Source organism: Macaca fascicularis, chromosome 15 (assembly GCF_037993035.2).
Source record: "Macaca fascicularis isolate 582-1 chromosome 15, T2T-MFA8v1.1".
NCBI lineage: Eukaryota > Metazoa > Chordata > Mammalia > Primates > Cercopithecidae > Macaca > Macaca fascicularis.
The window spans coordinates 95,606,387-95,619,477 of NC_088389.1; the positions used below are offsets into that span (position 1 = coordinate 95,606,387).

The following is a 13,091-nucleotide window of genomic DNA, read 5'->3' on the forward strand; positions in this document are numbered from 1 at the left end:
AGACTAAAGGTGTAAGGCATGGCACTTGGCCCTTAATCTCTTCTATGAGAGAAAGTAGTACCACATAACATTTCAAATAGTACTTGCAGGCAAGTGTTTTAAACATTCCACTGTAAAATGTATATTTTTGTGTTCCTTGCCCTCAAAACAAAAAAGTAAACAAGCTAAAAAAAATTTTTGGAAAGATATTGCATGCATATAAATCCCCCTTTCAAAACAAACAAAAAAGGCATCATGAGACAAATACATGTTATGTCAATCAGTAATCTTTATTTTTCTTCATTAGTGGTTATATATTGCTTTAAAAAAACATTTTTAAGGATGAAAAAAGTTCAGTCATATGCTGTAACCATTGATATACACATTCAAAAACAATTTAAATGAAGGTTTTATGTATTATTACTGTGATATTGGTGTGTGGGGCGGGTGAGATCTATGACATGTTCCAGTGAGAAGATACTATTAGTATACTTCCAATAGGAAGAATGGCCCAACAGAACTTGGGAGATGTTTTCTCCAGACTACAGATTATACTAGAAGAAAAAAAAAAAGGTAGAGGGAGGGAGGAAGGGAAGGGGAGGGAGGAAGTGGGAGGGAAGGGGAGGGAGAGGGAGAGGATTGGGGAGGGGGAGGGAGAGAGAGAAAACAAGAATTTGTTAAAGAATTTGGATAAATAAAATCTTTTTTTATATATAATTGACAATAATTTAGTAAATAAAATACTTTTCAGTACATATTATTGACATGAATTGCTGATTCATTTATAGGAATTAATCTTTAACAGTTAAAGTTCATTGTCTTGTAAAAATCTACTTGGGGTTCACAAAGGTCTTAAAAAATGCTGGTAGAAATATTTATTAACATTATTAAGGTACTTACTCTATCAACAATTTTTCTTAATTTCACTGAAGTACTATATAAACACATATATTTAGTATTTTGAATCAATTTCCCTGGTATTCCATCTCTTAAAATCCATTAAAATCAGAATTTTAGAATTGAGATCATTCAGGTCTTTTTATCCTTGACTTACAAATTGAGTTTTCTTCTACCTCCAAAAGGTTTAAGTCTGAAGTGTTACCTACAGAGCTTATTTGACTTTCTAAACCTAGTCATAGAGTTAGCACCAATATCTCCCACACACTCTTTTTTTTTTTGGAGACGGAGTCTGGCTCTGTGGCCCAGGCTGGAGTGCAGTGGCCGGATCTCAGCTCACTGCAAGCAAGTGTTACCTTAGAAGGTTGTATGATCTCCACCATATTTAAGATAGTTGATTCTAACAGAAAAAATTTTTTCTGTATTCATCTAGAGCTCACTTTAAGCCCTCAAAAGAAATTCCTTGTTTCTAGATGCATTCAGAATTATAAAGTAGCAGAACTCATTTTTTTGAGCAGAAAATCAATGTTATCTATTGTATGTCACACTTACATATGTGAAAATTTGCCAAGAATTTTACTATTTATCCTTTCTCTGCAGGGTTGAACAAAAATATTACAGAAAACGTGGACTAATGAAGTAGATAATATAGTAACAAAAATTCTATTAATGATTTATAGTGTTTGGGGGCAGGTATTACTGGCATATAATAAATATATAATGCATATTAATTACAATTTTGAAAAATGTAAACACCTGCATAAAACAAGATCTAGACTAGAACTCTCTAGAACTTCTGAGATAATAGAAGTGTTCTGTATTTGCACTGTCCAACTTAGCAGGCAGTAGCCACATGTGGCTATTGAACACTTAAAATGTAGCTAGTGTGACTGTGGAACTGAATTTTAAATGTTTTAATTAATATTTAGATTTTAATAGCTACATGTCATTAGTGCAGCTTAGACAGTGCAGAACATTTTCATCATCCTATCACGTTCCCTCACAATCCTTTCCACTAAAATCCCAACCTACTGCCTCTGCCATAAGACAACACTAAACATAGATTACTTTTTCCTGGTCTTAAATTTTATATAAATGGACTCATATGCTATGAATCTGGCTTCTTTTGCCAAATGCAATGTTTTTGAGATTTATCTGTGTTGTATCAGCAGTCCTTTCCTTTGACTTGCTCCATGGTACTCCATGGTATGACTGTATCACAATTTGTTTTACTCTTTCTTTTACTTCTTTAAGACAAGGTCTTGCTCTCACCCAGGCTGAAGTACAGTGGAGTGATCATGGCTCACTGCAAACTTGAACTCCTGGATTCATGCAATCCTCTTGCTTCAGTCTCCCAAGTAGCTGGGACTCCAGGCATGTGCCAACATGCTCAGCTAAGCTTTAAATTTTTTTGTAAAGACAGGGTCTCGCTATGTTGCTCAGGCTGGTCTCAAACTCCTGGCCTCAAATGATCCTCATGGCTTGGCCTCCCAGTGTTGGGATTACAGGTGTTAGTCCTTGTACTGGGCCCACAGTTTTCCCATCCTCCTATTGATACACATTTGAATTGTTTCCAGACTATTTCTTTTTTTGAGATGGAGTTTTGCTCTTGTTGGCCAGGCTGGAGTGCAATGGTGTGATCTCGGCTCACCGCAACCTCCACCTCCCAGGTTCAAGTGATTCTCCTGCCTCAGCCTCCCAAGTAGCTGTGATTACAGGTATATGCCACTACACCCGGCTAATTTTGTATTTTTAGTAGAGATGGGGTTTCTCCATGTTGGTCAGGCTGGTCTTAAACTCCCGACCTCAGGTGATCCACTTGCCTCGGCCTCCCAGTGTTGAGACTACAGGCGTGAGTCACCCCGCCTGGCCCCAGACTACTTCTTTTAAAGCTGCATGTGTACATCAAAAAGTAATTTACTTTGGTGTTAGGCAAAGGTAGTCAACTTATGATTCTATTATCATCTTTCTGTGTTGGAGTAAAAATGTAATTCCAAGACACACAGATGCACACAAATGTGTGTACACATGGGCATACACACTCTACACATACTCTTCAGAACTGCTGGAGTAATCAGCTGGTTTGTATTACTTAAAGAAAACAAAGAAAGACAAATCTAGAAGAAAATATTATTGTACTGTTTTCTAAACCAAAACATACTTTAGGTGGGGATAGGTAGGCTTGAGGGTGCTCCAGAGAATGGTGGCAAATTATGTTCAGTTTTGAATTATCTTGGCCCCACTCTCTGTCATTTTTTAATAATTATCACATATCCACAGAATTTCAGATCTAGTAAAGGCAATTAGTAATCCAGTAATATAATTATCCAGTATTCTACATAAGTGCTCAATAAATACTAGTAGAAATGAAACAATACATTTTATATAAGAGAATCCACGACTCTACACCTCTCTCTCTCAATTGAAGAAAATAGGGTATAATCAAATGAAAAAATTTAAAACAGGTGTATTTCTTTCTTATAAAGATTCATCACAAATTCAACAATAAGGTGCCACAGACTGTATTACTTTTCAAAACTCTGATATTTTTCAGAAGCAAGCCTATCACACAGCAGTATTTTATCTTTTCATATGCATCCTTTCTTTTTTAAAGTATTAATAATGAAAAAACTTATTAAGTCCTTGAATATGCAGTAGATATGAATAGGCAAAAACACCCTAATAGATAATACAGAAAAGAAAATGTACCACTATGAATGTGTTAAAAGTAACTTACGAAATGCACTATCTATATATATAATCAGGGCTTCAGATTTTTCTTCAAGTAGTTCAGATACAAATGTGTTATTCCCTGTCTCTTCCAATCATTCTGATCGGAGAGAAAGAAAAGAATCCAAAGTTGAAACACAACATTCTAAATTAATAGATAATGTTGAACATTTTACATTCAGGAACTATGTCTGCCCCACTTTAGCTTGGTTATGTACTTTTTTTTAATCGATCACACAGTGTGTTTTGTACTATAACAGGTGATAACTGTTAGAGTGGTCCAATACTTGGTCTTTTCTGTGACTTCTTAGCAAATAATTTATTTCTGAAACATACATGCAACATACGTGAAGATGCATCTATGCAGCTTTAAAAAATCGTTAAAAAAATCCTACAAGCAATGACCATGGGTTAAAAGGTTTCTGGGTTCTTTTGTAACTAATTAACAGTATTAAACAATACATGCATGTAAAATCCATATTTTCGATTCTATAGCTTGAATTGGTATCTTGCTTATTTGATTCAGTGTGGTGGTATATTCGTACGTTTTCACACTGCTATAAAGAACTACCTGAGACTGGGTAATTTATGAAGAAAAGAGGTTTAACTGACTCACAGTTCTGCAGGCTTAAGAGTAAGCATGACTGGGAGGCCTCAGGGAAACTTACGATCATGGCGGAAGGTGAAGGGTACAAGGACTTTCTTCACATTGTGGCAGGTGAGAGAGGGGTAGTGATAAATACTTTTAAACAACCAGATCTCTTGAGAACTCATTCATGAAACAGCACTAGTGGGATGGTGCTAAACCATCAGAAACTGCCCCCAGGACCCAATTATCTCCCACAGGGCCCCTCCTTCAACACATGCAGATTACAATTTGTCATGAAAGCTGGGTGGGGACACAAAGCCAAACCCTATCAGGCAGGAACACTGAACATTTCAAATATTAACCTCAATATGGTTAGAATTGTATCATCATCAAGTATCCTAAAACATGGGTAAATATTTTAAATTCTAAATTTTCAAGAATTAACTTCAGGAAATGTATCTATTCCTAACTCTGGAAAAGATCAAACCTGTAAGGCATAAAAAAAAAAAAATTAAGCAGCTTAAAACTAATTTTATAATGTTCTAGCACAAGGGTTACACTTATTTTTTAATAGCCCCTCAAAGTACCTATTTATACTCTTGAGATACAGTTTTGCACAAGCTTCACTATGTGGTTTTCTTGCCTGTAGATTAAGAGTAGTAAATTAAAAGGGTGGTGAGGATAATAGAACTATGTTCACTGACAGCAGTAAAAAGCAACAGCTGACAATGAAAGAAGGGACAGGCAAACTGTAACAGACAATGGAACTTAAAAAACAAAGCGATTCAGAGAGCCATGTAGTGTGGGCATACAGCCCAACACACCATTATAGGAATGAGGACTTTATCAGTAAATGTAATAAAGTGAATATTCATAAGGACTACCAGTTTTCATAAAGCTGGAATATATACCTCATTTCCCATCTGTATGTAAAATGGGACCCACATTGGTCACCACAGTCATTTGTCTGACTAGAAACCCTTACTACCACAGTGGGTCAGGAAACCTTTTAGCTTTAGCACTAGGCTCACCACCGTTCACTACTGCAACACATTATTATTGTAAGAACATCTCTAACTCATGAGATTATCAAAGGCAACAATATTACTTTTTAAAATGTACCCAAAGTAGCTGGTTCCCAAAACACGGTAACCTTGTATTCCATGGCACACAGCCATAAACTAAAACCACGGACTTTTAGGACTCTGTGCCTGTTTTTCCTCAAATGCGAATATTACCTAGCACTGGTGGTGTTGGGATTACATGGGATAATGTATGTAAAACACTTCGCACCAGTTCTGGGAAACAGAATGAGCTCAGTATTATTTTAGCGCTGGTGAACTCATGCCGGCCCAAATCCCTTATTTGCAGGTGCAAAAATTAAGCCTCAAGAGGAGAACTGACTTCCTAACGCTCTACTTCTAATATGTCATTGTCTTGGATAAGCAGCTTAGTGGCAAATGTTGGCAGATTTTGGGTATTGGCAGGGCCTGGGGGCATGTGCCTGCTGGACTCGAGTCTGCAGAAAACTGGAGGAGTCTGTTCGAACCATGAGGCATTAGACGCTGTGCCTTATCAACGCGTGTTTGAGATGGCAGGTTGTGTTAACAACATTCAACACAGACGGAAGCCATTCGTCTATCTCAATTCAGCCGGAAATAGCAAGACCCTCAGCTACAGTAGGCTGACTAAGTGGGGCTGAGGGCAAGGTAGGTAACAGGATCCAGGCTTGAGCTCAAGCCCCGGTTCAGTCTTTAAAGAGGGATGAGCACGTAAGGGCTTAAACTAACAGAACTAGAAACTAACAGGATGGTGTCGCAGGCAGGTGTAAATTACCCCGCCCCTCTACGCCCTCCGTCGAGGAGACTCGCCAAATGCGTTTTCTCAGCCTACGGGCAGGGCAATTTCTTGCTCTCTACAGGCAATTACTCCCAGCCCTGTAAGCAGGGAGTGATGACCTCGCCTTTTCGTTCTGGAGTGAGGGCCGGACACGCTTGGACCTCACCTCTCCGCGCCACTCTGCGGCGGGGCCGCGGGAGGCCGGCTCGCGCCCACGCGCACCCCACGCTCGCCTTCTCTAAGATGGCGGCAGAGGCTGCTCGCTCACGCCCCGCCGCCCGCGCTCCTCCAAGTCGTGCCCTCAGCAGGGGGGAGTGGGTCAGAGCGCGGAAAGCAGAAGGGCGAGAGTGACGCGGATCCTCCAGTCCACCGCAGGCCGCGGAGCCCTGAAGCGTCCAGGAAAGCGAAAAGCCAGCAGGCTAACGCGACCAGGAACACCGCCAGCACCTCAGAAACGAAAAAAACGGCGGCACATCCGGGCCCCTCTGCCCGCCCCGCCCCGGAAGTAACGTATCGGGCAGGGGCGGGGGTTGCTCTTCAAAGTGGATTCTTCCTTAGCCATAGCTCGTCTTTCCACAAAGTGCCTGGAATCACCCTCGCCACCCCCTCCCTCGGGTTAGCCGTTACTCTCTCGTGGCTCCGGGACGTCTCTGCACAAAGCTGGCTGCCGGGAAAGGCAGCCCTCGTTTCACAGATAGTAATCCTCGCACCGCGACTCTAAATTCTCCTGGGCTTCGCCAGCGCGTGTAGTAACGTCCCTCTGAGAGGACTCTTGGTGACCTCAGCCCCAACCAAGCATAGGCGCACCTCTTCGGAGTCCTGTGTTGGAATCCCGGCCTCGTGCCCCGTCACCCCGCCACCCCGCCACCCCGCCCGGCTTCGGGGGCCGTCAGTCACAGCGCTGCTCCCTCCCCTTCCGGCGGCTTGGCCGGGCCCGCCTCCTCCCCTCTTCCCTCCCCCACCCCTCCCCGTGCGAGTGTCTCCCTCTCCCTCTCGCTCTCTCTCTCCCTCTCTCTCTCTCTTTTGTGAGTTATAGCAACCGTTGCCTTGTGAATCAAGCGCCATAGTCACCGTAGTCCTGGCGACTGTTACCCATCAACAACAACTACTCCTCTCCTCCTCCTCCTCCTCTTCCTCCTCCTCCTCCCCACCACCACCATCTCCATCACCCACCAACAACACCACAATAATCCACAGCCAAGGTGAATATTCTTCGGTCTCTACATGTGTGTGGGAGCGTGTGGCTGCGTGTGAACGCGTGTGTCCGTGCGTGTGTGTGTTCGTGTGTGCGAGCCGAGTGTGGCTGTGCAGGGGTCTCACTCCTGACACGGGGGCTGCCGCTGCGGCGCCGCCGCCGAGGGGCTCTGTTCCCCGGGCTTGTTTACAATGGACCCTGCGCGCCGCGGCTGGGTCGGGGGTGTGGGCGCCGCGCTGCCCGCCGGCCCCGGCCCTGCGCCGGCCGCACTTCAGGGATGGAGCGGGAGATTGGGGGGCTGCGAGCCGAGCGGGAGAGGGAGCCACAGTTTTCCGATGCGGATGCCGGATCTTTCCCTTAGGTCTGGTATGAGGAGAAGGGTCAGGTGAAGAGATAAGAATTTGTTCTTTCTTTAATTTTCTTCTTTTCTAACGCTGCTTGTTTCCTGCTTCTTTCAAAGCCGAAATAGACAACAGTGTGCAGGGGGGGACCCAAGAGGTGGTGTTTTGTTGTTGTTGTTGTTCACTTGTGGGGCCTTGTTATGGGTTTTGTTATTTTTATCCTCGTACGTTGGTGAACTTTTCCCACCGCCTGTTCCCTTCATTTTTGCCCCTCTTTGCTTGGTGCTGAATGGGCTGCTCTTCTTTCACCATCATGAGCTTCACGGTTTTCCTTTTTCTTTTTAAAACTGTGTTTTCTTTGTGCGGCAAACAGTCTTAATATCCATTCAGCACTCTTCCCTCCCCCTCTTTCTACTCCCCCACCCCCCCACACCCCTTGCACACACACGGAAACCTGGGGCCTCTTCGTTGGGCTCTCTTTGCTGTACTGGGAAAGAGATTTTTCTTTTTTAAAGTCTGTCTCCTCTCTCTTCTTTGGGGGGTGTGTGTGTGTGTGCTTGTGATTTAAACCGGATGCACGGCATCTGTGATACTTGGGTTAGTAGTTATTGACAGTGCTTTATCCTTCATGTGGAGGTGGGAGGGGTAGTAGTGAGGTTCCGTTTCACTTTGATGATCCTCTTTCTCCGCAGTAGAGTGTTAACAATTTTCATTGTGGTTATGAGACTTTGTGATGAACAGGGAAGGGACACAAGGAGGCTTTGTGAGAACTCAGTTCACAATGTTATTTGTGACAGTTATGGTACTTTAAGAGTTTTTTTTTTTAATCTACTCTGTTCATTTTCCTTTGAGAGTTGAAATTGAAGTCAAGTTCATAAAGAATGTATGAAGCTTCTCAACTTGAAACGTGTGTATATTTCACTTTCTTTGTGGTTAAGATCTAGGCATGTTTGTACTTAACATATTCTTTTTATTTACTTTTTGATTTTCTTTGGACAGTGACTTGAACCTGCTCAGGAGAGAGAACTTTTTCCTTTTTAAGTATTTCTTTTAAAAATTATATTTCTCTGTAGATTTGAATACTTATTAGTCCTTATGTAGTAGGTTCTTGGTTAGCGTTAACCCAGTTTTACAGATCCCCTAAATTTGTTCATTTTTTTCAGCTTAACTTTTAGTTAATAGATTTATCAATAAAGAGTTTTGAAAATGAATGTGTGCTAAAACAAATACAACGTACTATTATAGTTGCACATATTGAAGTTTTTAATTTACAGTTTTAAAATGCTTATTCAAATAGTCTTCTAACAGCAAACATATATTGATTTAACTGACAGCAGCTTGTGAATAATGTGACAGTACTAATTATTCTTGAGATTGTCAATGAGCAGGGTAGGTAATTATAATGCTATTAAGGCTAATATTTTGTAAACTAAGAGTTGGGATTTTAAAAAACTTTTTCAATTCATTTCCTTGCGATTGCTATTTTAAATGAAGACGATATTTTGTTCTGAAAGAAGTCTTTCTCAGAGTACTCAGAATTCTTTATAATTATTCCTCCCCTCCCCAAACTGGGTTCCATGCAAATCTCTAATACTAACTTGTACTTTTTTTTGTTCAGATTGAGTGTCAAATGCCTGAACACTTTTGGATGATGAAGCTCCTGGGTCCTATAAACTCTCTGAAGTTAATAGGAGTTTTGCTGTCTTGGGACAGTTTCAGACCTTATGCCATTTACATAATAGGTTTTCAGTTAAGTAAATTATATGCTGGAATGTTACAATTTAATATTTGCAGTGTCTGAGAACTTTTTTGAGGCATTTCACTCATGTATAGCTCGTTTTCTGTGATTTAGATTTTCATTCACAAGTTGATTTGAGAGCAGAACTTAAATTGAATTTCATTACTTTTCCATTTTTTGAAGCATATATGTGGAATAAAATCGCTATTAGAGCTGCTGTGGAATTGCTTAAATAATCAGAAACACTAAGAAATGGTAAATTTAAAAATTAAACCCAAGAGTAGATACTTAGCTTTTACTTTATTCTTTCTTAATATTTTTCCTAGAAGGGACTATATTACATATTGATACTTTCTTGTGTTTTTAGTTTTTATACTAATAGAAATTTGTAAAAGTGATCATGCTTTGAAACTAAAACTATTTTAGCAGAAGTCACTTGTAACTTGTTTTGAATAGTTAAATATCTGTGATTCAATGTATGCCATAATGCCTCAGTGTTTTTGGTTTGTTTTGCCTGTGAATTATATAAAATGGTGTAGGCATCATACGTATACACATATTTGGCAAACTAATGAATTTCTAGAAATTTTGCATCGTTTCACAATGTTTTCATTAAATGTTGTAGTGGTGCTTAGTTTTTCTATATTATTCCTCCAGTACTCAAATAGTCCTGTACTCTACTTTGGTACTCAAATAAAAGGTTATACTTTATAAGCTTAATATGCTTTAACCCGGAACAGTGTATTTTACCCTAAACAAATTTATTATGGTAAATTTTTTACCGTTAAAAATAGCAATTAAAAAATGAATGAATCTTAAAAGCAAGTTGGATTTTATGCATCGTTTAAATGATAATATATGTTACTTTTTGGTAACGTTTTTCATTTCTTGAGAAAGTTGATATTGTGTTGGTATTCTCCCGCTGAAGAAATTAGCAGGTAGAATATAATGATTTTTGGTTTTCAGATTTTAAAGTGTGGGTATATTTGTGTGTGTGTTTGTGTTTAAATGGGTGGGCATAGCAGAAGATATGTGGCAAGAGTTACACACACACACACACACACACACACACAAACACACTTTTCCAGAACACTAATAGGAATGTTACTTTGTTCTTAGTATTCATAGTGAGAATGTGTTACAAGAAATGAGAATAGGGAAGAAGTAAACTTTAACATTTTGGAGAGGCTCCTGATTATTTTGTTTTTATGCTGAACCATTGGCTAAAAATCCTCTATTTGAGCTTAATTACTTTAAAAACAGTTTTCGTAACTGAATAATTTGCCTTTAACTTTTTGGTATATATTCCCAGTGGCCATCACAAAGTATGTTTTAAATTCCTCTCTATTCAGTTACATAGTGTTCCCATATTTTGGAAATCCAAGATTAAGTGGATTTGATTAAATCTAGCTTGTTAGAGACAGATGGCTGCTTTAAACAGGTGTCACTTTCATTTTTTACTGCATTGTATTGGGACTTCCAGTGGTTGACAAAAGGGCTGTCTAAAGCAGGTGGCATCCTTTGCTTTTGTTGTTAGTAAAATCTACTTTAAGAGTTAATTATTTTCCTAGGAAAAGTTTTTTTTTTAAATAAAGTATAAGTTTTGAACTACTAAAGATTCATAATTTAACGTAACTTTTATTTCTGAATATTATTCTATTTTTAAGTTGTAGAACTTGCAGATTCTTTCACAAAACACTTATCAATTCTTATAAATAATGGTAAATTCCCTTTGAATCCAGAAAAAGTACACAGGAACATTTTACACACCCAAGTCAAACCCCAGGGCCGATTTGAATAAAGTGAAATTTGGTTAACATGACAAGTTATACTTTTGTCGTCCTTCACTGAAATAATTTTTTGACAGTATTTTTTATATGTTGGAAATAGGTATTGTTTTTGTTGGTTAAATATTTTCAAACTAAGCGTTTTCCTGACTTCATTTACTGCTATAAAGTTTATAGTGATCTTTTAAAATGATAATATTTTTAAGTATTAATGTTCAAAAATATGTACTGCAGTAAATAAAAAACTATCAACCTATTGATTTCTAAGGTTCATGTTACTGTATAATTCTGTCCTTTTCTGTGGGAATTTTATATTTCTTATAACAGATGCACCAGAGGGTGCTGTGCTGTTTGCAACATGAGATTATTATCACCAAGAATGTGAACTCACTAGAACTTTTATTTAAAGAAAAATTTTTTAATTATATATGCATTGAAGCATATAATAGGCTTATTTTTTATGGAGTTTAACATACGATCTTAATTGGCACTTTTACATCAAAACCTATCTTCGTGTACTAATACATATTACCGCAACATATAACAATATAAAGATTGGTATCTTTGGCACTGTCTGAATGTCAGCATTAGTCCTATGGGCATAATGTTGATTATCTTATGTAGATATTTTAATCTTTATTTCAAAACTTAGGTTACCCTGAGAATCATACTATTTGGTGATATGTGACTTTATACTTGTTAAATTTCATATGGTTAGCATATATCAGTAATTGTACATTCTTATAACACTTTTACATGGCATAATTAGTGATATACTTTTTATTGTATAATCTTTAAAAAACTGCACTGAAAAAATAAATGGCACTGGAAAAATAAATGGCAATAGTGATTATCAGGCTAATTCATAATAAAATAGTATTAACATTATCTAGATAACTCTGGCTGGGTGTATTTGTTCACGTTTAGAATCCCAGAACTTTGGGGCTGAGGCGGAAGGATCACCTGAGGCTATGAGTTCAAGAGCAGCCTGGGCAACAAGGCCGCAAGATTTCATTTCTACAAAAAAAAGAAAAATAAAATTAGCCAGGCTTGGTGGTGTGTGCCTGTAGTCCAAGCTACTCAGGAGGCTGAGGTGAGAGAGTTGTTTAGCCCAGGAGTTTAAGGTTACAGTGGGCTGTGATCATGCTACTGCACTTCAGCCTGGGTGACAGATCAAGACCTTGTCTCAAAAAACCAAAAACAGAAACGAATGCAATCCCTACTTCACGCTGTTGGAATAGGCTGGTTTGATTGTTTAATTTGGCTCTTTATCTGAAAACTTTTAGATTCTCTGCCTTACTGTGTGCCATATACTTTTAAACTGGGAGTGATCTTATATTACTTTTTTTATTTTATTTGTTCAGTGAGAGATTTTCAGGAGAACTACTGAGTCCAATCTTGGGCTGCTGCTTGTATCATCGATTCTCTTTTCACAGCAATATATATACTCTAAAAGACATACTGAAACAGTAATATCTTCCTTAAGTAAGCTTAGAAAGACATAGTAACAGCATATAAACTTTTAAATCTTGATAATGGATTTATCTGTACTATTACACATTTTACTATAATTAATTGCGATATTTTTATAAAGTAACCTTACAAGGCATAGTAGTTCATGTGTGTTGGACTGCCTCAAAGAATCCAAAACATTTAATAAAGTAACACTATGTTTAAATACTGGTCTTGCTAAAATAGGTTAGGTATTTTTGTTTAAAAATATAGTCCTACAGTTTACCAGTTAGTTTTTGCCAGTAAGATTTTTCCTTTTTTGAAATAGGGTCTTGCTCTGTCACTTAGGCTGGAGTGCAGTGGCATAGTCATAGCTCACTGCAGCCTCGATCTCCTGGGCTCAAGTGGTCCTCCTGCTTCAGCCTCCTGAGTAGCTAGGACTACAGGCTATTGCCATCATTTTAAAATTTAAAACATTTCAATTTTTTTTTTTTTTTTGTAGAGACAAGGTCTTGTGTTGCAGGCTAGATTTTTGAAAGTGTAT

At 38.7% G+C, this 13,091-nt stretch overlaps 1 protein-coding gene and 1 long non-coding RNA gene across 27 annotated transcripts in view; one reads left to right on the forward strand and one right to left on the reverse strand.

Moving 5' to 3' along the window:
- Positions 1-248: 248 nt before the first annotated feature.
- Positions 249-6,490, reverse strand: LOC102128486 (uncharacterized). Of its 2 annotated transcripts, XR_012424758.1 has the most exons (4): positions 6,201-6,490; positions 3,614-3,706; positions 2,149-2,768; positions 249-533 (listed from the first exon to the last, which is right to left on the reverse strand). It is a non-coding gene; the product is annotated as an uncharacterized lncRNA (long non-coding RNA). The 2 variants fall into 2 exon arrangements; XR_012424757.1 differs by lacking the exon at positions 2,149-2,768.
- Positions 6,491-7,094: 604 nt separating this feature from the next.
- RFX3 (regulatory factor X3) overlaps positions 7,095-13,091 on the forward strand; it is a 312,030-nt gene continuing 306,033 nt past the window's right edge. For 20 of the 25 annotated variants that reach the window (XR_012424754.1, XR_012424756.1, XR_012424755.1 and 17 more), the window contains exon 1: positions 7,095-7,236. Coding sequence is in view for 2 of the 25 variants with exons in the window: in XM_045373198.3 (XP_045229133.1) it covers positions 8,456-8,477 (22 nt within the window). In the remaining 23 variants the exon portion in view is untranslated. The other 5 variants (XM_074017568.1, XM_045373201.3, XM_074017574.1 and 2 more) reach the window with 2 other exon arrangements.